The 27,796-nt window shown below is 54.8% G+C and overlaps 1 protein-coding gene across 3 annotated transcripts in view; it reads right to left on the bottom strand.

The window, feature by feature from the left end:
* The window catches only part of MYO7A (myosin VIIA), a 77,619-nt gene that overhangs the window by 25,465 nt on the left and 24,358 nt on the right, over window positions 1–27,796 (bottom strand). For all 3 annotated transcript variants that reach the window (XM_055356859.2, XM_055356860.2, XM_055356858.2), the window contains exons 14-29: window positions 21,551–21,688; window positions 19,521–19,679; window positions 18,971–19,063; window positions 16,792–16,886; window positions 13,318–13,402; window positions 12,493–12,711; window positions 11,949–12,056; window positions 10,842–11,051; window positions 10,288–10,491; window positions 9,821–9,997; window positions 9,264–9,353; window positions 7,729–7,856; window positions 2,985–3,111; window positions 2,305–2,424; window positions 1,565–1,738; window positions 163–390 (exon numbers count right to left, since the gene is read on the bottom strand). In XM_055356859.2, the coding sequence (XP_055212834.1) occupies window positions 163–390; window positions 1,565–1,738; window positions 2,305–2,424; window positions 2,985–3,111; window positions 7,729–7,856; window positions 9,264–9,353; window positions 9,821–9,997; window positions 10,288–10,491; window positions 10,842–11,051; window positions 11,949–12,056; window positions 12,493–12,711; window positions 13,318–13,402; window positions 16,792–16,886; window positions 18,971–19,063; window positions 19,521–19,679; window positions 21,551–21,688 (2,355 nt within the window). The remainder of the gene's footprint in view (window positions 1–162; window positions 391–1,564; window positions 1,739–2,304; window positions 2,425–2,984; window positions 3,112–7,728; window positions 7,857–9,263; window positions 9,354–9,820; window positions 9,998–10,287; window positions 10,492–10,841; window positions 11,052–11,948; window positions 12,057–12,492; window positions 12,712–13,317; window positions 13,403–16,791; window positions 16,887–18,970; window positions 19,064–19,520; window positions 19,680–21,550; window positions 21,689–27,796) is intronic.

The raw sequence follows: 27,796 nt of genomic DNA, 5'->3' as shown, positions 1-27,796 counted from the left end.
GAAGTAGGCGGTGTCCATCCAGGAGCCTGAAGAGTGCCTGGTCGCAGTCAGGCTCACCCCAGCCTGAGCTAATGATGGCTCACAGAGGAGCACTCAGCCCAAACGTGGAAAGCAGGAGGCTGTGAGCCAAGCCAGCCTGGCAGAAGATTCCCTCCCACTCACCTTCTCACACCTGTACTCCCCAAACTTGACTCCTCGCACCACCTGCTGGTAGATGAGGTTGGTGGCCACGTTGTCCTCAGAGGGGCTGTGCCAGGGCGTGAAGACCTCTTTGCGGAAGAAGAGCCTCCAGGGGGCGTTGCGCTCCTGGGCGCCCTGCTCCTTGGCATACTGCTCGCACTGGGAGATGGCGTCCATGACGTGGTCACTGCCGCTGCCCAGAGAGGACACCTGCGGGCACAGAGGGGAGGGGAGCAGGCACGGAGTCAGGGAAGGACTATGAGGAGCCTCAACGGGGCCAATGGTCAGTTCAGACAGAAAACCGAGGCCCAGCGAGGGGCAGGGACACGTCCAAGGCCCCCAGTAGGCAGACCAGATTCTAGCCCTGGGCTCTAAGCCGCACCCCCACCATTGCCTTCCTAGCCTCAGTTCTGCGCACGGTGATGTGGGAATTCCCATTTTCTAGTGGAAGCCTTTTGGGAAACTGAACAGACAGTACCTGGAAACATAAAAGCATCGGTGAGAAAAATCCAGGCAAACTGTGTCCAGCAACATGGTACCTCCCCTGGGCTTGTGGGCGGGGGCCCCTCTGCTGAGCATGACGTTGCTGGGGGTGGAGGCAAAATCACCCAAGCCCCAGGTCCCACTCAGCCGAGGAGGCTCCAGCCTCTGAGGTGAGTCTGCAGGACGCCCACACTCCAGCTGCTTCAGGGCAAGTGTGAAGGAACTCCCGTTTGCTGAGGAGTTTCTCCATCAGATGCCGTGGCAACCTGAGAGGGAATTCCATTCCCATCTGCACACAAGGGCTGCGCAGCCCTTCCATCAGCCTGTGCCATGCTCTTCCTTCAGCACCAGGAGAGGATTCACTGGGCCTGAGGACACAGGACTGAGGACATCCTACTGCTGGGTTTTCCCTCAGGTGCTGAAGAGCACTCAGCAGTTTGTTTGTTTGTTTTTTTGAGATGGAGTCTCGCTCTGTCGCCCAGGCTGGAGTGCAGTGGTGCGATCTCAGCTCACCACAACCTCCACCTCCTGGGTTCAAGTGATTCTCCTGCCTCAGCCTCCCGAGTAGCTGGGACTACAGGCGTGCGCCACCGTGCCCCACTAATTTTTGTATTTTTAGTAGAGACGAGGTTTCACTACATTAGCCAGGCTGGTCTCGAACTCCTGACTTTGTGATCTGCCCGCCTCAGCCTCCCAAAGTGCTGGGATTACAGGCGTGAACCACCGCACCTGGCCGAGTTCTTGGCAGTCCTGAGTCAGGCAGAGCCAATTAGCACAGGCTCAGGGGGAAACCGAGGTGCTCAAGGGTGAATAGCCCCGGCAAGTAGGTGGCAGCACTGGCAGCCCGGAGTGGGGCCGGGAGGAGGTGCTTCCGGGAGGAGGTGCTTCCGGGCGGCCATACCTTGTCAAACAGGGCAATGTAGAGGGAGAACCCGAACCGGTCCTTGAGAGAGATCTTGTCGGCCAGCGCGTTGCAGAGCTCCTTGGCCGTGGTTGCCGAGTCCGTCAGCAGGGTCTTGGTGGTCCCATCCATGAATGTCACAGGCAACATGATTGGCTTCTTGGACTTGGTGGCCTGGAAGTGCCCCAAGAGGGTTTGTGGGGTCCCTTCCCTTCAGATCTGCTTGCCCCTCTGGACTTTGGCTCTCTGCTTTCTGTGGGGTTGGAGCTGCCCCAGCACCTCACTGGGACACTGCTTGTCCCTGTCACAGGTGTCCAGGGAGCCCTGCTGTGCATCCCACCCCAATGGGACCTTTAGGACCCCTGAGCCAGGGCCTGGGGCTGAGAGGTCAGGCACTGCCACAGGCCAGGGGTCTCTGCTATCACTTCATATAACCTTCACCATGTGGCAGGTAAAGGCATTGAGACACAGAGGGAATCTCCTTTGCCCAAGTCGTCTTGACCGTAAGGCCAGCAAATGGAGTCCCTCATCCTTTGGGGGCTTTTCTGTTCCGATGGGCCTGGGGTTCCAGAACTTGAGGGTAGGTGTCTGAGGAACCACAGAATCTCAAAGCAGGGAATGTTTCTGGGGCACTCGAGTGCACTGGACACACACACACGCATTTACACACGTGCGCACACATGCACACACTCGCACTCTTGTGCACATGCACACGAGCACGTGCATACACACGCACGAACCTGCAGCTCCAGCCAGCTGGGCGGCTGTGTCCGTGTCCCATTGACAAAGGTCCTTCTCAGGCGCTCCTCACAGTACGGGGCGTAGCCGGGCGGGCCCCCGTGGATGAAGTTCCGCAGGTACTGCAGCCAGAGTACCCGCTGAGGCAGCCCCGCCGCGGCCCCTGGGGCTCCCCATGTGGATTTTGAGGGCAGCCGCCAGGCCCCCCCGGCACTTGGAGGCCGCTCCTCGAGGCCAGGTTGCTTTCTGTGGCTTTCCTACCCTCTCAGCTCCACCATCTATTTCCAGCCACGTCTGTGGCCTCCCCTACCTCCCGCTAGCTTAGCCTAGCGGCTCCTCCCCATACCCCTTCACAGCACCAGCCAGTCGGGTTGGTCCTGCCATGACCTGCTCCACTCTGACCCCAGCACCCAGGGCCTGCCCCAAGACGAGGGTGCAGAGGGCCTGGGACACACTCCTGTCAGACTCAGCCCCCTCCTAAGTAGAATGGGGCTGAGGGCAGTGTGGGGCAAAGAGGTGGCTGCCTGAGAGGAGGGGGTGCCAGGAAGATGGGGCTCAGTAGGGAGTGGCCGGGTGGGCCTTGTGACCAGGCCCTTTGGAGCCCCTGGCTATTGCTCTCCCCACAGTGCTGGGACAGGGCCTAGCTCCCCTTCCCACTCCAGGAGGCCAGGCACCTTCCTACCTTGACAAACTTCTCGGAGGGGGCGAAACAGCCCACGCAGAGAGACACGAGAATCCAGCCCCGGGCATAGCTGCTCTTGGAGGGGTTGTGGGTCAGCTGCTTGCTGATCTGGCAGTAGATTTCGTCCCTGGGCAGGCAGCAGGGCAAGGGAGGGGGAATCACCCCAGAGGAACAGCCCCGGTCCCCACCTCCTCCTAGCAGCCGGTGGGACGCCACACAGCTGTCCTCTCCAACTTGCCAAGACCACCCGGGAGGAGGCAGAGTGAGGCTGGGTGGCAGGGCTGAGCCAAGGGCTGGGGTCTGGCTTTGGAGACAGGATCATCAGGCATAAAGCACCTCCCCAGCTCCAATCCAGTTCCCACAGCCAGGGCCCCACCATCCAGGGTGGTGCGTATCCTGCTCTGGGCTCAGCAGCCACAGCCACAGGTGACCATGCTAATGAGAAGCACAGTCCCCGCCTCTGCCTCGTTCCTAATCAGCTGGTGGCCCAGGCAGGTGAGTTCGCCTCTCTGATCCCAGCCCATAGTCACGGCAGCAGGTGCAACTTCTACCCATGGCAACAGACAAAGCAGAAACAGGAAAAGCATCCTGGGGTGTCACTCGGGGACGGAATGAGTAGGGACTTTGTCTCTGGTATATTTCTGTAATGTGTGAATACTTAAGGGGCCATGTATGACTTTTGTAATGGGATGAAAACAATTAAGGTAATTTTTTGGTGTTCATTTTAAAGGAATCCTTACAAGATTGCTGTGAAGATGAATGAGCCAAGGCTTATGATGCACCTAGCACAGTGCTAGGCACAGTGAACCCCTCATAAATGCCAGCTGCAATTATTGCTGGCCTTGTTCTTCTCTTCTGCAAACTGAGTACTCTAAGACTGCAGCCTGCCTGTTCAAGGACAAGGGCAGGACCCATGACGATGCAGTGACCGCCAGGGGGCACTCACTGCTGCTCTTCTCTCCCAAAGGACGGCTGGGATTACCTAATTCAGTGGCTCAACAGTTTTGAGTTTATAATTTCAAAGAAAATTCTGAAGTTACCCATTTTTTTATCATGATAAATGAGAACATTTATAACACACACAACCTGCCCACTATCTAGATCCCAATTATCTCATAAAACAAAGGTAATTTTAAATTTCCAAACAGTAGGAGGGCAAAGTCTCAGAGCAGTCCTTTAAAGAAAACAAGTTTAGCTTTAGAAACATCCCTCCTTTTCCCACCTTGCCACAGACTAGTGAGACATTATCACCTGCAGCTGGGAGTCTCCACTCACTTTACAGATGGGGAGACAGAGGCTGAGAGCAGGGAGGGATTAGCCGTGTGAGGCCCCTCAAGGAGTTGACACCCCAGCCTTTGGACTCTTGGTTCAGGGCTCCTGGCACCGTGTTTTCTAGAAGTGTCAGCTTTAGGTATGATGGTGAGATAATTTGGAGGCAAATTCTTGCCCCTGAGACATGCCTGCAGCAGCTGCCTTTTCCTCCTGTTGGCAGGTGGCCCTGGGCAGTGTGGCCACCCCGGTGAGGTAGTGACTAGCCTTGGGGAGATAAAAACGGGGGCCTGATAGGAGGCAGGAGGCCTAGTGACCCCTGGGCAAATCTCTTCCCTACTCTGGACCTCAGTTTCCCCATCAGGAAAGTGGGGCTTGGTCCCTGCCTCATTCTGCTGTCCTCCCAACCAGCATGCACACATTCACGGCATCAGCTCTCCCGACAGACCTGTCCTATGCAGAGACTGTTCTCAGAAAAGTCCTAGCCCTCCTCTCATCAGCTGAGTTGATTTTTTGGTGGCTCCTGGTGACTCCTGGGTCTTCCCTTCAACTCCCCAAAACTCCAGGGACCTGGGTAAAGGCCTCTCCTGGCCCTGTGGGGAAGGAGGTACTTGCAGGATTCCCAGGCACAGTAACCTAACCATGGGCCTAGGGTGGGTGACTGGAGGTGAGCTGGCGGCAGCGGGGTTAAAGCAGGAAATGCATGTTGGATGATGATGATCAAAGCTACCATCTACGGGGCGCTTACTATGCTCCAGGTCTGGTGCTACACAGTTTTCATAGCTTTATCTTCCCACAAGCCTATGTATGAGGTAGCTACTGCAGGCACACCTCATTTTACTGTACTTCACTTTATTACACTTTGCAGACATTGCATTTTTTACAAATTGGTTTATGACGACTCTGCGTGGAGCAAGTCTACCAGCACCATTTCTCCAACAGCATGTGCTCACTTCCCGTTTCTGTCACATTTTGGCAATACTAGAAATATCTCAAACTTTATTATTACATTTGCTGTGATCTGTGATCACTAATCTTTAATGTTACTATTGTAATTGTTTTGTGCACCATGAATCGTGCCCATAGAATATGGCAAACCTAATTGATAAATGTTAGATGTGTTCTGACTGCTCTACCGACCAGCCATTCCCCCATCTCACTCCCTCTCCTCACGCCTCCTCATTCCCTGAGACACATTCATATGGAAATTAGGCCAATTAATAACCCTAAAATGGCCTCTAAGTGTTCAAGTGAAAGGAAGCGTCCCACATTTTTCACTTTTAATCAAAAGCTAGAAATGATTAGAGAGGAAAGCATGTTGAGAGCCGAGATAGACCAAAAGCTGGGCCTCTTGTGCAAAGCAGTTAACCAACTTGTGAATGCAAAGGAATAGTTCCTGAAGGACATCAAAAATGCTACTCCAGTGAACACACAAATGATAGGAAAGTGAAACAGCCTTATTTGCTGATATGGAGAAAATTTTATGGGTCTGAATAGATCAAACCAGCCACAACATTCCCTTAAGCCAAAGCCTAATCTAGAGGAAGACTCTCTCTTCAATTCTATGAAGGCTGAGAGAGGTAAGGAAGTTGCAGAAGGTAAGTTGGAGGCTCACAGAGATCGCCTCATGAGGTTTAAAGCAAGAAGCTGTCTCCAAAATATAAAAGTGCAAGGTGAAGCAACAAGTGCTGGTGGAGAAGCTGCAACAAGTTTTCCAGAAGGTCTAGCTAGAATCATTGATGAAGGTGATTACACTCAACAACAGATTTTCCATGTAGATGAACCAGCCTTCTATTGGAAGAAGATGTCATCTAGGACTTTCATAGCTAGAGAGAAGTCAATGGCTGGCTTCAAGGCTTCAAAAGACAGGCTGACTCTCCTGTCAGGAGCTAATGCACTGCTGACTTTCAATTGAAGCCAATGCTCAGTGACCATTCCAAAAATTCTGGGGCTCTTAAAAATTATGTACAAGAGGCTGGGTGCAGGGGCTTACACCTGGAATCCCAGCATTTTGGGAGGCTGAGGTGGGTGGATCACAGGGTCAGGAGTTCAAGACCAGCCTGGCCAACATGGTGAAACCCCGTCTCTACTAAAAATACAAAAATTAGCTGGATGTGGTGGTGGGCACCTGTAGTCCTAGCCACTCGGGAGGCTGAGGCAGGAGAATTGCTTGAACCCGGGAGGCAGAGGTTGTAGTGAGCTGAGATGGCGCCACTGCACTCCAGCCTGGGCAACAGAGTGAGACTCTGTCTCAAAAAAAAAAAAAAAATGATGTACAAGGAGACGAATGTTATTTTCATGCCTGCTAATGCAACATCCATTCTGTAACCTATGGATCAAGGAGTAATTTTGGCTTTCAAGTCTTATTTAAGAAATACATTTTATAAGACTATTGCTGCCATAGATAGTGATTCCTCTGGTGGATCTGGGCAAAATCAATGGAAAAGCTTCTGGAAAGTATTCACTATTCTCAATGCCATTCAGAACATTCATGATTCGTAGAAGGAGGTCAAATTATTAACATCAATAGGAGTCTAGAAGAAGTGGATTCCAAACTTCATGAATGACTGAGGGGCTCAAGACTTCAAAGGAAGTAACTGCAGATGTGGTGGAAATAAATAGCAAGAGAACTAGAATGAGAAGTGGGGCCTGAGGATGGGACCGAGTTGCTGCAATGTCATGATCAAATTTCAGTGGATGAGGAGTTGCCTCTTATGGAGGAGCAAAGAAAGTGGTTTCTTGAGATGGAATCTATTGGTGAAGATGCTGTGAACATTGTTGAAATGACAACAAAGGATTTAGAATATTGCATCAACTTAATTGATAAAGCAGCAGCAGGGTTTGAGAGGATTGACTCCAATTTTGAAAGAAGTTCTACTGTGGGTAAAATGCTGTCAAACAGCATTGCATGCTACAGAGAAATTTTGTGTGAAAGCAAATCTCACTGTTGTCTTATCTTAATAAATTGTCGCAGCCACCTCAACCTTCAGCAACCACCACTCTGATCAGTCAGCAGCCATCAACATCAAGGCAAGACCCTCCAGCAAATAGATACAACTTTCAGATGACCATTAGCATTTTTGGCATTATTTTCTAATCAAGGTGTCTACATTTTTTAGACATAATGCTATTTCATACTTCATAGACTATAGTATAGTATAAATATGACTTTTATATGCACTGGGAAACCAAAATATTTCTGCAGCTCTCTTTATTGTGATATTTATTTCTGTGGCCTTCAACTGAACCTGCAATATCTCCAAGGGATGCCTGCTTTAGGATTCCCCCTTTACAGACAAGGAATCAGCGGCTTAGAAAGATGAAATAACTCCACCAAGGTCCTAACTCCACCAACTAGCTAGCAGCGAAGCCAAACCCAGGCCTGCTTGGCTTAATCTCTTGCTAGGTTGACAGAGGCACCACTCAGCCACCAAAAGACTTGCAGGCCCTGGTGTCCCCGCCTCCCGGCACTGACCGGAGTGCTGGCCGCAGGATGCCATTGCCGATGATGAAGTGCAGCTTCTCCAGGTTGGAGGTGGGCCGGTCCTCCAGCATGCTGTTGCCCTGCACTGTGGACTCCCCGTCATGCAGCCTCTTGGTCACCTGGGCCAGAGGGAGAGGACAGGGCAGGTAAAGTTAGGGGTGTTCCCCTGCCAGCCAGGGCACCAGCACCCGAGGCTGCCTGCTCCCCAGAAAGCAGAATCTAAGGAGTGAGCAGAAGAACTGGGCTCCCCATCACTGTCATTACCCCTGCCATGTGCACAGCAGATGCTGGGCCAATAACTGGCCCGGTGCCACCCACTTCTGGGGACAGAGCTCCTCTGGCCACCTCCTCAATACCCTGCACCCCACACCCCACCCCAGGGAGGTCCTCTCAGCCAGGACAGGGACATGATCCTCTGACTCCAAGCGGGACCCCTATCTCTCTGGGGTGCCCCCCCCAACATAACTGTGGCACCTGGAGTATACTCCAGGTTCCAACCACCAGTCACCACCACCCTGTCACCAACACCCTTAGCCCCGATGTGACCAGCCTCACACCAGTTCTTATGAGATGTTTCTCCTCTCTCATCCCGCACAGCCCACAGCACAAGCCCCGAGCTCTGCCCAGAGGATGTAGGGTGAGTGAGAGGCGAGCGGCAGGAGTGGGTGGTGCAGACAGGGAGCACCACTGAACACCCTCGGCTGCCATTTCTGCCTTCTTCCCAGGACCCCACGGAGTGGGCATTTTCTTCCCTGGGTCCCTTGAATACTAAGCGGCAGAGCTGGGATTCAAATCTGAGGCCACACACCTGCAAGGCTGGATTTGTGCCTCAGGTGGGGACAGGACAAGGGCAGAGGTGAAGTGGGAGCCCCTGACTCTGCAGTGGAGGAGCTGGGGAGGCTTCCTGGAGGAGGTGACACCAGGCAGAGAAAGGAGGAGTTTCAGGCAGAGGGACTGGCATGTGCAAATGTGGGGATGGGGGCCTGGCCCCCAAGGCTGTGAATGCCTTGGTTTGTGTCTGCCTCTCCAATGTATCCTCCCCTGCCACACACACACCAGCCTGGACAACCCCAGAGCACAAGGGCTGGGACAGTGCCCAGAAAAGGCAAAGTGACTGAAGAATGAATTCAAATAAATTAATCCTGTTCATGCTCCATGAACACTCTTGTTCCACAGAAAGCTCCCATGCCTCAAAGGTCCTTGGACCAAGTGCCTCGGGTCTGTGCCCGGCTGGAAGTGTATTCCCTCTCAGCTGTGCCGCTACCGGCCTCCCCTGCTCAGTGCCCTCTGCTAGGAAGCCCTTCCCACCCCCGGCCTGAGATCCCACCCTCTTCAGACACTCCTGTCTGCCTGATCGCCCACCGACCCACTCATGTTGTCCTGTCCCTGGCCAGCCAAGACCCCTGAGGACAGACAGTGTCCACTCCTGCTCCTGCTTCCGTGGGCCCCCAGCTCAGCTGTGCTCCAGCCTAGGCCACCTAAGGCAGCCACCCGTGGGCTGCCAGACCCCCAGCGTCTGCCCTCACCTCCTCTGTGAGCTTGGACTTCTTTTTCAGAGTCAAATGCACCAGCTTGTGCCTCACACTGCTCTTCTTCTGGCCCTCGGGGAGCTGGGCCTGCAGGACCAGCAGGGATCAGGGTCAAGTGGCTGAGCAAAAAGCAATGTCAAGACCCCCGACAGCAAGACTTTGCGGGGAACCATCTCGCTTCCACGTGAAGCTTACAGGGTGTCCCCCACACTGCCACCGTCCACCTGCTCACCCCTACCCTTGCACCCCCACTAGCCAACTGGCAGTCAGGAAAACTGAGACTCAGAAAAACATAGTACGGGAGCTGGCTCCAACTGCAAAGCCCCTGTCTGCTCCGCCATGAGGCCCCTCAGTTATGGTCAGCACTTTACAGTTTATAAAAGTTGCACACATTTGTTCCCACAAGTAGACAAAGGAGGGTGGCAGGCAGGGGTCGGTGAGGCAGAGATGAATTATAGGATCCTTTTTCTGCAGAGGCGCCCAAGGCTGGCGATGCCAGCAGCCCTCCTTGTCGGCCTGGGAGGGACATCATCCAGAGGGCACCTTGGCCTCACCTCGCCCTCGCCCTGCAGGGCCTGCAGCTCCCTCTTGTACGTCTTCTTGCCCAGGGTCTCATAAATCTTGGTCATCACAGGGATCTTCTCACTGCCATCACTCATGGCTGTGTGGTACTTGGGCTCAGGGAGGTCCCCCATGAAGCGGAGGATGGTGATCCAGACCGCCAGGGCTGCCTGGGGCAGAGTGCGCATGTCAGAGGCCAGAGCGCACATGTCAGAGGCCAGAGCGGAGGACATTGCTAAAGCTGTCAAAATGACCTGGTGGTTTGGGGAGTGGGCTGGAGACACCCCCTCCCACATGGTCAGCCCTCAGGCTGGGCACCGCAGTGAAGACTATAGTCAGACCTGGTCCCTGGCCCCCAGGGACCCACCACCCTCATCACCTACGGCCACCACCAGCAGCAGAGTCCATAGCCCCAGCCCTGGCCCCACCCAGCAGTGACCTAGTGGCAGGCAGGCCTTACCAGCTGGTCACCCTCGTCGTCATGGTAGAGCAGTGGCTGTTTGAGCGGCCGCCGGGTGTAGGAGTGCGTGGTTGTCCCCTGGAAGTAGGTGGCAGCGAACTTGGCAAATTTATACTCAGAGAGGTCCTCCTCATCCTCGTCAGGCAGGGGCAGGGCTGCATCCAGGTCCTCCTCCACCATCTCCCTCCTCCCTCGCTCCAGGTCCTGAAGGAGACAAGAGGTATGCCCTGGAGTCCCAGCTACTCAGGAAGCTCAGGCGGGAGGATCGCCTGAGCCCAGAAGTTCAAGGCTGCAGTGAGCTGTGATCACGCTACTGCACTCCAGCCTGAGCAACGGGGTACGACCCCATCTCAAAAAAACAAACAAACAAAAAAACCTTGAGAAGGGCGTTGGAGAGGGACAGGACCTGGGATCTGCAGCCTGGACCCAGTTCATCTCTGCTCCCCACTGTTCAGAGGGACTGGGTGGGCTTTAAGGCCAAGGGCACAGAAGGAGGGAGGATCAGCACAAGTGGTGTGTGTGGGCCTCTGGAGCCCCTGTCCCTAGCCTGGTACCTCAAAGCCACTAGGTGCCTGGCCCTCCTGGCCTGGCAGGCCACCTGAAGTCCCCAGGAAGCCAAACATCTTGTCCACCATGTCTGAGTGATTGACAGGCTCGTGGCGGGCCCTTTCCATCTGCTCCAGGAGCTCCTTCTTCCGCCGAGCGGCCTCCTTCTCCTTCAGCTCCCGCTCAGCGTCCTCACGAGCCAGCTGAGCCAGGCGCTCCTGGGCAATTGGGGTGACACAGAAGACACGGGGTCAGCCCCGGTGCCACAGCCTCAGGGAACAAGCTCTCCCTGGGGAGCCCCTGCAGCAGCCAGGGCCTCAGTCCCCACCTCCTGACCGCTGGGGAGAATGGAGCCTCTGACTTCCCCACCTCTGGACCACTCAGAGGCCTCTCAACAAGCCAAACAGCAATCCTGCCCATCCTTCAGGGCTCTCAGGGAGCCACCTCCTCCAGGAGCCTGCTCCATGGGGACCACACCAACCCAGACATCCCACGGCCATTGGCTTGAGGCTCTAGACCAGTGCTGCCCAATAGGAATATAATGTGAGCCACCCATATAGTAGCCACGTTTTAAAAAGCAAAAAGGAATAGGTGGGATTAGTCTTAGCAATATATGTAACTCAATATTTCCCAAATATTAACTTAGCATGTAATCCATATTATAAAAATAATACTGAGATATTTTATATTCATTTTTCCCCCACCAAATCTTCAAAATCTAGTATTTCACACTTAAAGCACTGTGTTATTCAGACAGGCCACACTGCAAGTGTTCAGTTGCCACTGTGGCTGGTGGCTCTCTATTGGGCAGTGTGGCACCCTTGTGCCGTCAGCTGGCTTGTGCTTTTACCAGGGTGTTATCTCAACAACTAGAAAGGGGCTGCTGATGGCCTGGGCCTCTTCCTCTGGAGCCACCACAGCCCTTCATCCTTTTGCATGACACAGGACCAGGTGCCCAGCGAGAGCTCAGGCAATGCTGGCTGAGTGGGTCTAGTGTGGCCTTTCTGAAGGATGGAAGGAAGGCTGCAGCACCGGGTGACAGATGAGAAGCCAGCCTCGGGGAGGGGACAAGCCAGCAAGTGGACACCTAAGGTGCCTGGAGGCTCTCAGCTCACCTGATGCTTGCGCTCGGCCTCCTCCTTGGCCTTCTTGGCGCTCATCTCCTTCCGAAGCTTCTCTTCCTCCGCCAGCCGCATTTTCTCAGCCTCGAGGCGCCGCAGGTACTGAGGGAAGAGGGCATCCAGAGGGCATGGAAATGTGTGTAGCTGTTGTTGCAGGGATTCCCGCCAGCTCCACCCACCCAACTCTGAGTTCTGGAACTGGGCATGACTTTGCCAAATAATTTGGCAGATAGGACAAGTGAGGTAATAAAGAAATTCTCTAGGTCACCCAGCGGGTTGGAGGCACCACTGATCCTAAAGCCCGGCCAGATCTGCGTCGGTCTCCCAGAGATTCCCAAGAGTGACTGAGGTCCCAGCCCTGCCCTTGGCTGAGAGGATGGAAATGAGGGTCTGGTCCCAGGTATGTGCACTCCTCAGAGCAGGCATAACTGCAGGTCCCCCCCATAGGTCCCACTTCCTGGCCAACACCTGAGGGTGATGCATGGACACTCCTCGCCCAGGGGTCAGAGCTGTGGGTGCTATGGACTTGCTCCCTCACCTCGGCCCTGAGGCGTTGGTGCAGCCTGCGGGCGATCATGCCCCGGGCATAGGCCTGCACGGTGAGCACAGCCCAGAGGCGGTGGCGGAAGGCCTTGCGCACCAGATAGGCGCGGCAGCGGGCCTGGAACTGGATGATGCGCTGGCGGGCCAGGCGGTACTGCTGGTGCAGCTTCCGGGAGCGGTGCAGGGCCTGCAGCCGCAGGAAGCCCAGACGCATCTGCAAGGACAGCCACCCCATGCTCAGAGCCTGCTGTCCCATTCCAGACTGACCCTGCCTGCAGGAGCTTCCACGGCACTGGCCTCCACTCTCAGACAGGCACCCCCAGAAGGCGTGGCCCAGTCTCCTCTCAGATTAGTGCCCCCCCATCATTAGAAAGTTCTGTTTCCTCTCAGGCAACATATTTTTAGGTGACCTTGACTCTCCCTGAGTTGGGGCCCCCAAGAGAATCCTAGATCAGGAGCTGCAACCAACCAGTCTGCTTCCTATCCAGCCCCAACAAGTCCTAAGCCCAGCTGCTGCACAGAGGTCCATGTGACCCAGCCACTCTCAGCCCCGTCTGAGATCTCTAATAATCCCAGAGTGCTCCCAACCCCCAAAAACACTCCAGAAGGAGAGCAAAAAACATTGCTGGCCAGTTGGAAGAAGCCACAAGAGCCAGATCCAGACTTCAGTCTGGAGGAATGGTAGTGGCTGGCCGGGGCAGTGGCAGGAGGCCAACGAGGCCAGGCTGTGCTGCCTGGGTGCAGGCCAGTCCCGCTGCCATGGCAGCAAGGCTGGGTTCAAAGGCCTGTTTGGGCAAGAGCAGCCCATGGGGAGGCTCACCAGCCCGTAGTTCTTCCTACAGTTGTGACCCCGCCAGTGCCTCTGGATCAGTGTGGCAGCGTTCTTCAGCTTCAGGAAGTTAGACCTGAAACAGCAGTAGTGGCGCGGGTGAGCAGTGTCCAGAGGCAGCCAGGGTACAGGTGGGTTTGGGATCAGGAGGGCACGCTGAGTCCCAGCTCTGTGACTTCCTAGCTATATGACCTTGGGCAAGGCACATAACTTCTGTGCCTCAGCTTCCTCATCCGTACAATGTGTAGAATAATGCCTGCCCTGCCTGCCCCACAGGCCTGTCACATAAGCCCATGAAGGTAGACATTCAAAAGGTATTTGTTGAATGAATAAATGTATGAAAAAATAAGTAACTAAAATAATATAAAGATCAAAAGCTTTGAACAGTCTAACTTCCTCATTTTATACATGAGGCAACTGAGACTTGATAGGTTGGGACTAGAGCCCATGTCTTCTGACTGACCCTAAGTGAGCCCAGTGCTGTTCCCCCTGCACACAGCAGGCTGCTTCTATAGGAGAACAGTCATCTTCAGCCTGATAGAGGACAGAGACCATGCACAGACAGCAGGGGTCTGCTGAATGTAGAAATAAATAAAGGAAGAGTGAAGGATGGGTGTGCAAGTATGCAAGTGAGCCAATAAGTCAATGCTTGGAGACACACATAAGCAAATGAGCAACTGTGGGAGTGAGTGGGTGAATGGATGAATGGAGGAATGAATGGGTAGGTGGATGGGTGGGTGGATTGATGAGTGAATGGATGGATGGATGGGTGGGTGGGTGGATGGATGGATGGTGGATGGGTTGGTGGGTGAATAGATGGATGAATGTGTGGGTGGATAGGTGGATGGATGAGTGACTAGGTGGGTGTGTGGGTGGGTGGATGGATGGATGGATGGATAGATGGATGGATGGATGGATGGATGGATGGATGGATGGATGGATGGATAGATGGGTGAATAGGTGGGCAGATGGGTGGACGGATGGATGGATGGATAGATGGGTGAATAGGTGGGCGGATGGATGGATGGATGGATGGATGGGTGAATAGGTGGGCGGATGGGTGAACGGATGGATGGATAGATGGATGTATAGATGGGTGAATAAGTGGGCGGATGGATGGATGGATGGATAGACGGGTGAATAGGCGGGTGGGTAGGTGGATGGATGGATGGAAGGATGGATGGATGGGTGGACGGATGGATGGATGGATGGACAGGTGGGTAGGTGGGTGGGTGAATGGATGGATGGAGGAAGGAATGGGTAGGTGGATGGATGGGTGGATGGATGAGTGAATGGGCGGGTGGGTGGGTGGATGGATGAGTGAATGGGCGGGTGGGTGGGTGGATGGATGAGTGAATGGGCGGGTGGGTGGGTAGATGGATGAGTGAATGGGTGGGTAGGTGGGTGGGTGAATGGATGAGTGAATGGGTGGGTGGGTGGGTGGGTGGATGAGTGAATGGGTGGGTGGGTGGGTGGATGGATGAGTGGATGGGTGGGTGGGTGGGTGGATGGATGAGTGAATGGGTGGGTGGATGGATGAGTGAATGGGTGGGTGGGTGGATGGATGAGTGAATGGGTGAGTGGGTGGGTGGGTGGATGGATGAGTGAATGAGTGGGTGGGTGGGTGGGTGGGTGGATGGATGGATGGATGGTGGATGGGTTGGTGGGTGAATGAATAGATGGATGAATGGATGAATGAATGGATGGGTGGATGGATGAGTGACTAGGTGGGCAGATGGATGGATGGATGGATGGATGGATAGGTGGGCGGATGGATGGATGGATGGATAGGTGGGCGGATGGATGGATGGAAGGGCGGATGGATGGATGGATGGAAGGATGGATGGATGGATGAGTAGGTGGGTGGATAGATGGATGGATGGATGGATGGACAGGTGGGTAGGTGGGTGGGTGAATGGATGGATGGAGGAATGAATGGGTGGGTGGGTGGGTGGATGGATGGATGGTGGATGGGTTGGTGGGTGAATAGATGATGAATGGATGAATGAATAGGTGGGTGGATGGGTGGATGGATGAGTGACTAGGTGGGTGGGTGGGTGGGTGGTTGTGTGGGTGGATGGATGGATAGATGGATGGACGGATGGATGGATGGGTGAATAGGTGGGCAGATGGGTGGATGGATGGATGGATGGATGGACAGATGGATGGATAGATGGGTGAATAGGTGGGCGGATGGATGGATGGATGGACGGATGGATGGATGAATGGATAGATGGGTGAATAGGTGGGCGGGTGGGTGGATGGATGGATGGACAGGTGGGTAGGTGGGTGGGTGAATGGACAGGTGGGTAGGTGGGTGAATGGATGGATGGAGGAATGAATGGGTAGGTGGATGGATGGGTGGATGGATGAGTGAATGGGTGGGTGGGTGGATAGATGAGTGAATGGGTGGGTGGGTGGATAGATGAGTGAATGGGTGGGTGGGTGGGTGGGTGGATGGATGAGTGAATGGGCGGGTGGGTGGATGGATGGATGAGTGAATGGGTGGGTGGGTGGGGGGACGGATGAGTGAATGGGTAGGTGGGTGGGGGGACGGATGAGTGAATGGGTGGGTGGGTGGGGGGACGGATGAGTGAATGGGTGGGTGGGTGGGGGGACGGATGAGTGAATGGGTGGGTGGGTGTGGGGACGGATGAGTGAATGGGTGGGTGGGTGGATGGATGAGTGAGTGGGTGGATGGATGAGTGAATGGGTGGGTGGGTGGGTGGGTGGGTGGATGGATGGATGGATGGATGGATGGTGGATGGGTTAGTGGGTGAATGAATAGATGAATGGATGAATGAATGGATGGGTGGATGGGTGAGTGACTAGGTGGGCGGATGGATGGATGGACGGATGGATGGATAGGTGGGCGGATGGATGGATGGATGGATGGGTGAATAGGTGGGCAGATGGATGGATGGATGGATGGGTGGGTGGGTGGGTGGGTGGGTGGGTGGACGAGTGGAAGAAGGGAGAGAGTGACCATATGAACTGCAAAGGGGTGCATTGTGGAATTTTTGCAGAGCTTTAATCACACTTTGGAGTCAGTCCTGCACATTTGTGAATTGTCATGTGTACACATATCCCTTACATAGAATATGAGACACATTTTGTATTAATAATTTATAAAATCTCAAATTTCCTCTTTGCAAAATTTCATCAGCATCTGAAATGAACAGTGGGTCCACATGTGAGTCTCATGTATCTACGTGTGCATGTGCATATGTAGGTGAATGTATTGCATTATTTGGCTTACACGGCACAACGGGTCCATGTAAATCATGTATCTATGTTCCTCTGTGTTTACATGATCATGTGTGCATGCCATGCATATGTGCACTTGTTTCATAGGTGAACACGTTTTTTTCCTAGTGTTCATGCGGGCAGAGCAGAGGAGAGCCAAACACCACACGTACACCTGTATGTGGGCTGAGGAGGGGAGGAGCTGGTGGGAACACGCACCTGTCTTTGAACCCCCGGATGACTTTCTGAAGGAGGATGACTCTGTCGGTGATGGCTTTGTCCCGCTCCACTTCCAGCAGCATGTCATGGTGGTCCTAGGAGGCAGAGCTCCTGAGCAGCGCCCCACAAGGTTTCCTCTAGGGCCACCTGCTCAGTCCCAGTGGGGGCTGCTCTTCCTTCACTGGGAGCACAGGTCAAGAACTCAGTTGGGCCCCATGAGCTCCCAGCTGGCTCTGGCCCCTGGGGCAGCCTCCCACAGCCACCAGGACAGACAGGGGTTGTGGCTGTTTCCCAGAGGTCCAGGCAGGACAAATGGAGCAGAAGGTGCCTAATCTCTCTGGATGGGGTCGGAAGGCCCAGTATGCACACACACCGGCTTCTTCCCTATCGTCAATCTGCCCAAGTCCCCTGCTTCTAGAAGTCCCTGTCACATCAGTCCCTCACCTGGGCTGGGCTGTTGCCATTCTTCTCCCAAATCTTGGCAGCAGCCTCCTAACTAAAGGTCTCACGGCCCCCTGGCTCCCTCTCTGGCGCTCCTTCACAAGCAGCCAGAGGGACCCTCCTAAACACAACCTGGATGGTGACCCTACAGTGACACCTCATGGTTCCCCACATCGAGCCTGGGTTCCTCACCCTGGCACTCAAGGCCACCCATGATCCAGGGTGTCTGCCAACTTTTTCAGCCCTCTCTCCTCCTCACCCAAGACCCCAACCCTCACTCTAGTTGGACAAAACTTCATTGGTTCACTTAATATATATGAATTGAACACCTCCATGTGCTGGCACCGTGCTAGATGCTGGGGAGGGGAGGGGCTGCCACAATGAACCAGGGAGACATGGCCCCTGCCCTTGGGGAGGGTAGAGTCTCATGAGGGAGCCAAATCCATCAGATAATCACAGACACACAGGGCCCTGACAGAGGAGATGCTCAGCCAAGGCATTCTGAATGAATGAATGGATGAATGAGCATGTTTGGCCTCTCAAAACCAAGGCCATATCGGAAGAGCCTAGCAGTGTAAGTCAGGGGCTGATGGCGCTCCTCCGAGTTCCCTGGTACTAGATGCCATCATGATTCCTGCCTTCCCCACTTTGCCCACACAGGGGCTGGGCATCAGACCTTCCCAGACTAGAAGCCCTGCTCCCTGCTTCCTAGCTGCCTGGTTTCAGGCAACTCACTTCTCTCTGAGCCTGTGAAATGGGTATAATATTTCCTTCTCCACAGGACTGTTTCAAGGATTAAATGAGCTAATGGATGAAAAGCCCCCACCCAGGGCCTGGCACATGGAATGTGCTTTCTGGCTGACAGCTGTGGGAGGCACAGGCAGGGAACATTCATCACATCTTGCTGATGAGGAAATGCAGGTGCAAGGAGAGAAAGGGCCTAGCCTGAAGCCCCTTGGCTGGAGAGGAATTAGAAGAGGCCGCAGGCTCCCTCCAGTTCAGAGCTGGTTCTTGCCCCTCCTGCAGCTGTCCTTGGAGGGCCCAGGCCCCACCCCCCACACCAGAGGAAGGAGCCCTGTCATCCGGGACAGCCAGAAATCTAGCACAGCGGAAATGCAAATGGGGAAGCCCAGGGCTGGGAGCTCGCACTGTCCCTGCTGCGGCTGCCCTGCCACTGCCAGCTCCCAGCCATGTCTCCAAGGCTGTGACTCCGCGACTCCCGCAGGCCTCGCTTCCTGCTTCCTTCCCCAGCTGCCCAGGCAGCAATGGGAGCTGAGCTCCCTACAGAGTGACGGACAGGTGGCATGCTGCGGACCCCAGCATGGGATGGGCCCTGCCAGGCAGGAAACCACAGGAAGGAACCTAAAGATACACTCAAGAGACCCCACACAGGCACACCCCAATTTACAGATGGGAAAATGAGGCTCAGAAAGGGCCCCAAGGCAAGCAGCACCCCTGCCTCCCTGCTGTGGGCCTAACAGCCAGCCCGCCCCTGGCATGTGCTTTGTAACCTGTGGTCAGTGCTCTGACCCCGCTCCCAGGTTGTAGATGATCTCAAACACCAAATTACCCTTCCCCACCAGAGAGGCCAGATCCCACCTGCTCCTCCAGCCACACCACAGCCCGGCAGAAAGGATCTCAAAGCCCCAGCACTGCCTCCCTCTCCCGAGCACCCCAGCCCACAGCATGGGAATTTACAGCCCCCCCAGAGCAGCCCAGGGAAGGCATCTGTGCTCACCTTCAGAAAGATCTTGGTTTTGCCTATCTGCCAGTCATCGTGGGTGCCCAGCACAGCCTCAGCCATGCGCTGGCAAGTCCCGCGGAGGTCGCCCTGGAGTGAGGATGGGGGACACAAGGGAATGGGCACCCTCTCCAGTGGGAAGGCCTCTGGAGTGTCCCCGAGGTTGAGAGGCAGGGCTCTTCCCGAGCTCTGCCCCTGACTCGAAGTGTGACCTCAGCTGGGTCCTGCCTTCTCTGAGTCCCAGTTTTCTCCTTAGCTCAGCTGGATGGTATGATTGCAAAACCCTTTCTCACAACTGACATCCAGGGCCCGCGTGGCAGCCCTGGTCTTGTTCCTTACACCACCATGTGTGAAGTCCTCACCAGCTGAACATGGCAACTGAAGCCCACTGATGCATTCCAATACCTGAACCCCAATTTTCCGTGCTGCACCTGAGAGGTCAAGCAGATGTCAAGCCCCGCCCATGGTCCTGATAAGAAAATTGGGACCCTTGCCCAGCCAAAGCTGGGACCCTCCCCTCCTGCCCTCTGTGCACTCAGCCCTGTACCTGCTTGTAGGCCGGCTTCACACCCGGCAGCAGCACACGGTACCGCTCCACAAACTCTACGAAGCTATAGCGGATGGGGTAGCCAGCTCGGCGGATTCGGATGGTCTCCATCATTCCTGAGTACCGCAGTTGGCGCACGCACAGGTGCCGGTCGAACAGCTGCCAGGCACACAGCCAAGGGCATCAGGGCCAAGGCTCCTGCTGGGAGGCAGCCCTGCTGTGCACTTGACCAACCCAGACAAAGGCTCAGAAAGGCCAAGTCCACACGGCATGGGAGGAGCAAAGCTGGGACAGGCACCTGGATCTGCAGCTCAAATCCACAAAAGAGCATAAAGTGAGGCCTGTCGTGGTGGAGCTGTGTGCTTTGGGAGCACAGAGAAGACAGATTAATTCCCCTTGGGACACCCAAGGGGGGAGCTTCATGGAGGAGGCATCTTTATCGCCCTAACCCTGACAGGAGGGGGAGTATTCCAAGGCTGGAGGGGGTGAGCCTGTGCAAAGGTTTGGAAGCCTGAAAGCGCAGGACTTTGCTGGGAATCTTGGGGGAGCTAGAGAGGCTGGTCCAGGCCAAGTTATGGCTGTGCAGGTGAGGGGTGCTCTGCACAGCCCCAGGGAGGACCTTTCACGTTGCAGGTATTGTAGATCTGCGGTTATTCAGACAACTTTCTAGCTGCCTTAAGGAAGAGGCACATTTTTCAAAGGGCCCTGGGGTTTGGTTGATGGAGGGGCTGGGGAGAAAGAGTAGAAGGCAGGTGCTGGGCTGTGAGGCTGTGGGGCTCTGTGAGGGCCTCATCCATGGATGCTGGAAGCCAGGGAAGTTTTAGAGCAGGGAGAGACTGGGCCAGGTCTGCATTTGAGAACAATGTCACTGGGAGCCAGGGCAGGCAGGACAGGAGGCAAGGGAGGCAGGAGACCCTTGAGGAGGCTATTGCCAAGGCCCAGTCCACAGATGCTGAGGACTGGGCTGAGGGAAGGGTCCCACTTCTGAGCCAGGGGAGACTGTGCCCGACTGCCCTGGTCTCAGTCCCCTGCACCCCCAGCATTAGAGGGACAGCTCACTGGAGCCCTCTGCGACCCTCAGGCCCCTGCAGACCTGAGTCCTAAAGGGGACAGGCCTCATCCACTCTGGGACATGTTTTCCAGGCAGGAGGCAGCTGGAGGGGACGGTCTTGCAGCCTGTCAGCTTCCGGAGACTGTTTCCTCTCTCTCCGGGCCACTTTCCCCGGCCTTCCTTCCCTCCCCAGATCCCGAGGCCCCAGCTTCCCCCTGTGCCTCCCTGCAGGCCTCTGGGTAAACAACCCTCCCAGAGCCTGTGCTGCGAAAGGAGAGGGCTCACAGCGAGGTGGCCCCAGCCTGAGCCCCTTAACCTCCCTGAGCCCCCAGTCCCGCATCTCTAACCTGGGACCAGCACAGTCCCTTTCTCACGGGCTGTTTGAGAAGGTTGAAGGAGGCTGTGGACTGACCATCCAGCCTATGCTGGGCACACAGAAAGGGCCCAACAAATGTTATTCAGAAAAGTCAAGAATGAGGATATCCCAACCAGCTGAAGAGATGGGGGAGGCTTCCAGGAGGAGGTGGTGGTTGAGCTGGGCCAAAGGAGAAGGGGACTTTCAAAGAAGCAGCCCCAGCAAGAATCACAGCTGCCAATCACTGGGCACTTGCTGGGTGTGGGCATCTGCAAGCATTACTGCATGGAATAGCCTTAGGAGGTAGGTACGGTCAGTCCCGTTTCCATCTATGAGGAAACTGAGGCATAAGAGAAGAAACTGCTTTGTCTGCAGTCGCCCATTTGTACATGGTAGAGCCAGGATCTGAACCTGCTGCAAGCCCCCCTCAGAGTCTAGGCTCTTTCCAAGGCACCTGCTGCCTCCAATAAATAGGGGGCCTTGTTTTGTAAGCTCCCTGGGTGCCCCCCATTCCCCAAAGGGACAAAGTCTCACATCCTTCACTCCCACCCTACCTTATTCTTGACCTAGCTCCTCCACGTCACCCTAGCCGCCACCCGCCAACCCCAGGCCAGGGCCACTCACCATGGGCTTCTTGAACTCATTGGGCTTGATGCATCGCACAAAGAAGGGCTGGCAGGCACCCAGCGTGCGCATCAGCAGCTCCAGTGACCGCTTGAACTGGCTGCTAAGTGTGGGCGAGCGCTTCCTGGTCTCGGCGCCCTGGGGGGACGGACGGCAGCGATGGGAGGGGCTGTGCCTGCCCCTATCCAGTGTCCCAGGAGCCGCCCAGTAGGAAGCGGGAGGGGAGGTCAGCGGAGTCAGGGTTTGAGGGACAGGGCAGTATTTGAAGTTTTCCTGCAAACTGCCTCTTCCCACCTTCTGAGCTGGAGCCTGGACTCCAGATACCTCCTCCAGGAAGCCTCCCAGGACTTCCAAAGGTACCACCTCTGGGCGAGGGGGAAGTGAAACCTACAGGAAGATCTCCGCACTGGGAGTCTCGAGCCTGCCCCTGCACCTGGTGCGCTGGATAACTCTGAGCAAGGGGCAGCCCCTGAGTCTCATCCCTCCCTTCCCTGTATAAAGGAGTAATCGGACTTGGTCACCTCAGGACACTGAGGTCATCTCTAGAGACAAACCTAGATTCAAGCCCTGGCCCACCACTTCCTAGCTGTGTGCCCTTGGGCAGGTCACTAAATGTTGCAGAGCCTCAGTTTCCTAAGTGGAGGTGATGCCATCTATCCATCTGACCAGGCTGTGACAAGGGTCAGAGGTCAGGGCATATTTCAGTAAACAGCAACCTGGAAAGGTGGTGCCGCCTTCTGGGAACCAGTGGGCAAGCGCGAGGAGGAGGGGCGGGAGCTGCCGGTGACCTCTCCCCTCCCAGGCTTAGCCGGCAGCAGCAGGCTGGGGGCAGGGCAGGCCTGGCTAATCCTCCTAAGAAGGCACACAAGCAGCCTCCTCCTAACCCCCCGCACTGTGGCACCGACGCAGCCAGGGGTTCTGTGCTCCACCAGCCACACCTGGGCGATCCTGGCAGCCAGCGAGCCCTCTGCGCCTCCCTGCCCTACTGGGTTCCCCTCTGAGAATACTGTGAAATGAGGTGGGGGAAGCCCTGAGCTGCAAACAAACAGGAAGCCAAATGGCAGGACTGATGGGAACTGGACACAGAGCTTAGGTTTTGTTCCAAAGCATCTTGATTAGTGTTTTCCTGGCAATTTTCATTTGGTTGAGAATTTCTTATTTTATTTTACTTGACTTCATTTGATTAATATTGCAAGATTTTATATTTTTAGAGTCATCATTTCATCTGATATCCTGCAGCATCAAAAACCAGGGGTGCAGATGTAGATATGTGAGGTATTTGGGGGGACAAAGGTGTTGTGCTCATACTCAATTTAGGTACTATGCCACCAGACTGTGATGAGGCCTTCCGAGAAAGAGCCAGTGCCTGTGATTCTGAAATCTGCAATGCTTTCCAACTGCATTGTATTTGGAATATATTCTAGGACTTTGCCCAGAGAAGCTGGGGAGTATTTGCAATGCAGTAGGGTGGTGGTCAGATCTGTGGCCCCTGGCATTGTCCTCAACTTGATCCAGCAGCAGCACTGGGTGACCCTGGTCACTGGAGGGGAGCTGTCCAAGTTGGGCTGTACCCAGCCTGCATTAGGGCCCCTGACATGAGTACACACAGACGCATGCACACACACACACACACAACACACACACAACCTCAGCATGCACATACACACGCCACTAGGAGCACACGCATACCACCGTGTGTACACACACGCGCACGCACACCCTTCTTTGGTCTTGGTCATCACAATAAAACGACTGCTTTCTGCCCATCCTCCCTGCTGGGCTGGGAGCCCCATGAGGACAGGATGGGTCTGCCTCCTTATTGCTGCATGGCCAGGGCCTACATGACACAAGTAACAGTCAACACTTTGATCTACTGAAGTGCTGTTGAACTGGTTCCTAGTGACGTCCATGGGTTCACAGAAATTGCCCACCTTCCCGTTGCTCCAGCTAAACATCTAGCAACTGTCCTCAGTGCCTCTTCTGTCACATCTAATATATCCGCAAATCCTACAGGCTCTACTTTCAAAATATCTCCAGAACCTGACCCCTCACCACTTCCTCCACCGTCAGCCTGGTCCCAGCCACCAGCATTGCTCTCAAATTCCTGCAGCAACCCCCCAACTAGTCTCTTTGCTTCCATCCCCCACACTCCAGGCCACCCTCCCCTGGGACTGGGGAGCTAGTGAAAAGGAAAGAGTGGGACAGCCGAGAGCCACACCTGTCTCACCAGCGCGGCCACCCTACAGCACAGGGCCTTCAGACAGGGACTCTTCTGGGTGCTGGAGCTTCGAGTGCCTGGGACCCTTCCACTCTCAACACAGCAGCCCAAGTGAGGAACAAAATCACATCCTTTCCCCACCCAGAACCCTCCACCGCCTCCTTGATTCACTCGCATGAAGGCCCAGGTCCTTGTAGGGACCCACAGTGCCCCCAAAGGAGCTAGTCCCAGGGGCCTCTGGTGTTTGTAACACCTGTTCCCTCCCCTCCAGCCCCTCCAGCCTCCTTGCCCTGCCTGAGGTGCACCTGGGATGCAGGCATAGGCTTGCAAAGCACCTCGGGGCATCTGTGCTTGCTGTCCCCTCTCCCTGCAAAGCCCTTCCTCTGGATTGTGGCTGGGCACATTCTTCCTCACCTCCTGCTCAGCTTCTCAGGCAGGCCTTTCCTGACCGCACCCACCACACCACTGAAAATCACAGAGCCCCACCGCCGCATTCCTCCCTCCTTAATCTTTCCCCATACTACATCTCACCATCTGATACACTGCAGCTTTTACTTATTTATTGGCTTTCTATCTATTTACTATTATTTTTGAAGCAAGGTCTCACTCTGTCACCCAGGCTGGAGCATAGTGGCACGATCTTGGCTCATTGCAGCCTCGACCTCCCAGACTCGGCCTCCTGTCTCAGCCTCCTGAATAGCTGGGACTACAGGTGTGTGCCACTGTGCCTAGCTGATTTTTATATTTTTTGTAGAGATGGGATTTTGCCATTTTGCCAAGGCTGGTCTTGAACTCCTGAGCTCAAGCAATCTGCCCACCTCAGCCTCCCAAAGTTTTGAAATTACAGGTGTGAGCCACTGCACCTGGCCTTGGCTTTCTAACTATCCACTCTTCTGCTGGAACTTAAGCTCCATAAGGACAGAGACTTTCTCTGTTTTGTTCACTGCTACATCCCCAAGACCCATGACAATGCCTGGCATATAGTAGGTACTCAATAAAGGTTTGTAGGTAGCCATCTGGGTTTCTGATTTGGTTTTATTTCATTGGGGGGAAAGGCTGTCCTTCCTGGTATTTGCTGTTTTCTGGGATAATCTGCAGATGGGGATGGGGTAAAGGTGGAAGTGAAAAGTTCAAAGGCCAATGTCAAATGCTCCCCAGAAAGGATCTGAGAGGAAGACCCCAGAGCGTGACATGAAAGGGGCTGGGAAGTCTCAGGCAGGAGGCCACCTGCATAGAGTGAATAGGTGTCTCTTGGGCTCAGGGCCCCAGGACATATGACTGGGCTTAGGCATTAATCAGGGGGTACTCAATATCCTAGAAGAGCTGCCTTTATCACAGCTGGGCTGGGCCCTTCACCAGCAAGGGCTGTGGTGGGGCTGCCCACGGCTGCCCCAGGGAGGCAGATGTAGGAGTCAAAGGCTGAAAACTCAGGGCTCGGGTACCTGCCGATGATGGGAGTTCAGATCACTGCAAGAGGTGGCGTGGGCTTCCATCCTGATGGGAGCATTGCCACACTAGTACACTGTCATTGAATAAACTGTGACTTAATGTCTCACAATTAACCAAGCTGATTTTCATCTTCCTTTTGAAAAGCCATCATGTTTCTAGCAGTTACGAAGTATGTTTTCTTTCCTAAGATGTGACGTTTATGGAGCCAGCACAGTAAATTTTTAAAAATTAAAATTATTTTTTAAAAAGCAGGGACTTGGAAAACTTCACTTTAGCCCTCGCTTGTATATGGCCTTAGACAAGTCCCTGAGGCAGGCCTGCACTCGAATCCCTGTTGTGTCACAAGGTATGTGACCTCAGTGAGCACCTTGGCCTCTCTGGGCCCCAGTTTCTTTCTTTTTTTAAATTTTAGAGACAGGATCTCACTCTGTCACCCACGCTGGAGTGCAGTGGCACAGTCACAACTCACTGCGGCCTCCAACTCCTGGGCTCAAGGAATTGTCTTTTCTCAGCCCCCCCCCCTCCAAGTAGCTGTGACTACAAGTGCTCACCCCCATGTTCAGCTAATTTTAAATTTTTTTGTAGACACAGGGTCTCACTATGTTGCCCAGGCTGGTCTTGAACTCCTGGCCTTAAGCAATCCTCCTGCCTTGTCCTTCCAAAGTGCTGGGATCATAGGTGTGAGACACCACACCCAGCCTGGGCCCCAGTTCTTCACCTGTAAAGTGGGAGTAATAGTAATTACTCGCCAGGTTGCAGTGGGGAGTGAATGAGGTGATAAATATAAGTGCTTAGCTCATAGCCTGGCTCAGAAGAGGTGCCCAGTAGATGTAACTGGTATCAGATTGGTCACTGTTGTATCCTAATTCTCTGTTCCTAAAACTTCTTCCGGAGTGGGCCATTTCCGGAGACTCTGGGCTCCTGCACTTTGACCTCTCCATGATTTCTCAGTAAGTGGGTTCTAATCCCAGGAGTAGGAAACTCGAGCAGGAAATATCATGGAGCGTTCCCAGATGCCTCAAGGAGCTTTGAAAAGACAGAGGAGAGAGAACGGGTAGGAGGGGAAGATGGGGTTTAACCAGAGTATGCCCAAGACCAGGAGGAATGGATGGGCCCAGCGAGGGGCCGGCAGGGCTACAGGAGAAGAGGAAAGAGTGGGAGAGGCCAGAGCTACGCCTGTCTCAGCAGTACAGCCACCTTACAGCACAGGGCCTTCGGGTGGGGACTCTCCTGGGTGCCAGTGCTTCGAGTGCCTGGAACTCCCCTCTCTCAGGTCGGCCTTGCGTGCACCCCAGCAGTCGGCCAGCCTACAGTGTTGGTCTGTCAGGGTGAGTGGGGGCGGGAGGTTGTTCCAGGGCTGATCCATGGGCAGAGGGGAGAGGCCACCATCCAGACAAGCTCCTTGCTCCTGACATGCCCTGTCTACTGCCGGGGGTGTGTGGATTGTTTCAGAACTCTGCCAGGCAGGCAGGAAAGAAGAGGGACTCAGCACCAGGCCAAAGTGGAAGGATGTCAGTATTTGGCAGAGAGGAAATGGAGGGCTGAGGAGAGAAAAGGAGGCAAAGGGGTTGGCAGCACCATGCTGTTGCTAAGGGGTACCCAGCACCTTTGGGGTCTAGAGCACCGTGGGAGCCACAGCCTGAACCAGAGTTCAGGAGGCAACAGGGCTGCTGTTTCAGACCTAAGGAGGTCCGGGGAATGGTGTCTCCTAGTCCCAGCTCCCCGTCAGAATGCTGTTACCTGGAATGAGTCATATCCCCTCTCTCAGCCTCAGTCTCTCATCTGCAAAATGCAGAAAATGCCACCTGTCCCTCCTGCCTTGCAAGGTTATCTGAGGATCTGGTCAAGGCATGGCCATAGGCGCCCACCAGGGCCTGGTGGAAGGACCGGGGATTGATGCCTCCAAGGGGCCTTAGGAGACCTGCGTTCGAGTCCCCGCTCTGTCCCTGGTTCCCAGAGGACCCTGGGCAAGCCTTGCCCCTCTCCTAGGACTCAGTTTCCTCCTTGAAGAAAGAAATGCCTGCAGCACACACAACTCAAAAACCAAACACAAAAATCACTCCACAAACCACTCCACACAAAAACACACTCCAAAAAAAGGAGAAAAAGCCCAGCCCTTTTCCCGAGCCTCAGCACTGTGGGAGCTCGGGACCAAGCCCCACCCAGGCCGCTGAGGCCTCTCCCGCCATCCTCAGCCCCGGGCTGGGGTCTTTTACCTTCGCAGCAGCTGCTGAGTGGCGCAGAGTACCCGATGAATAACCACAGAGAAACTACAACAGGAACCACGGTGCAGGGTGAGATGGGGAGAGGAGGGGCAAGGAGAATGTGGTGGGTCACAAAACCACTCAAAATCCACCATGGAGAGAGGGGGACCCTCAGGGAGAGGTCTGGGGTCCTGGAAGCTCTGTGATGCCTTGGTGGTCCTGAGGGCAGGGGACAGCCAGGCACCTGGACAGGCATGGAAGGGGCAGGGGCTGTCTTCCGCGTGAGGACTTCATGCACCCTCCAGGAAGCCATGGGACAGGAGGAAAATATGAAATAAAAAGGCATGCAACCCTGCAGGAAAAAATCCACTAGAC

This window comes from Gorilla gorilla, chromosome 9, assembly GCF_029281585.2.
Source record: "Gorilla gorilla gorilla isolate KB3781 chromosome 9, NHGRI_mGorGor1-v2.1_pri, whole genome shotgun sequence".
Classification (NCBI taxonomy): Eukaryota; Metazoa; Chordata; class Mammalia; order Primates; family Hominidae; genus Gorilla; species Gorilla gorilla.
Note: the sequence above shows the minus strand (reverse complement) of the source record. Positions and strands in the feature narration are given on the sequence as shown.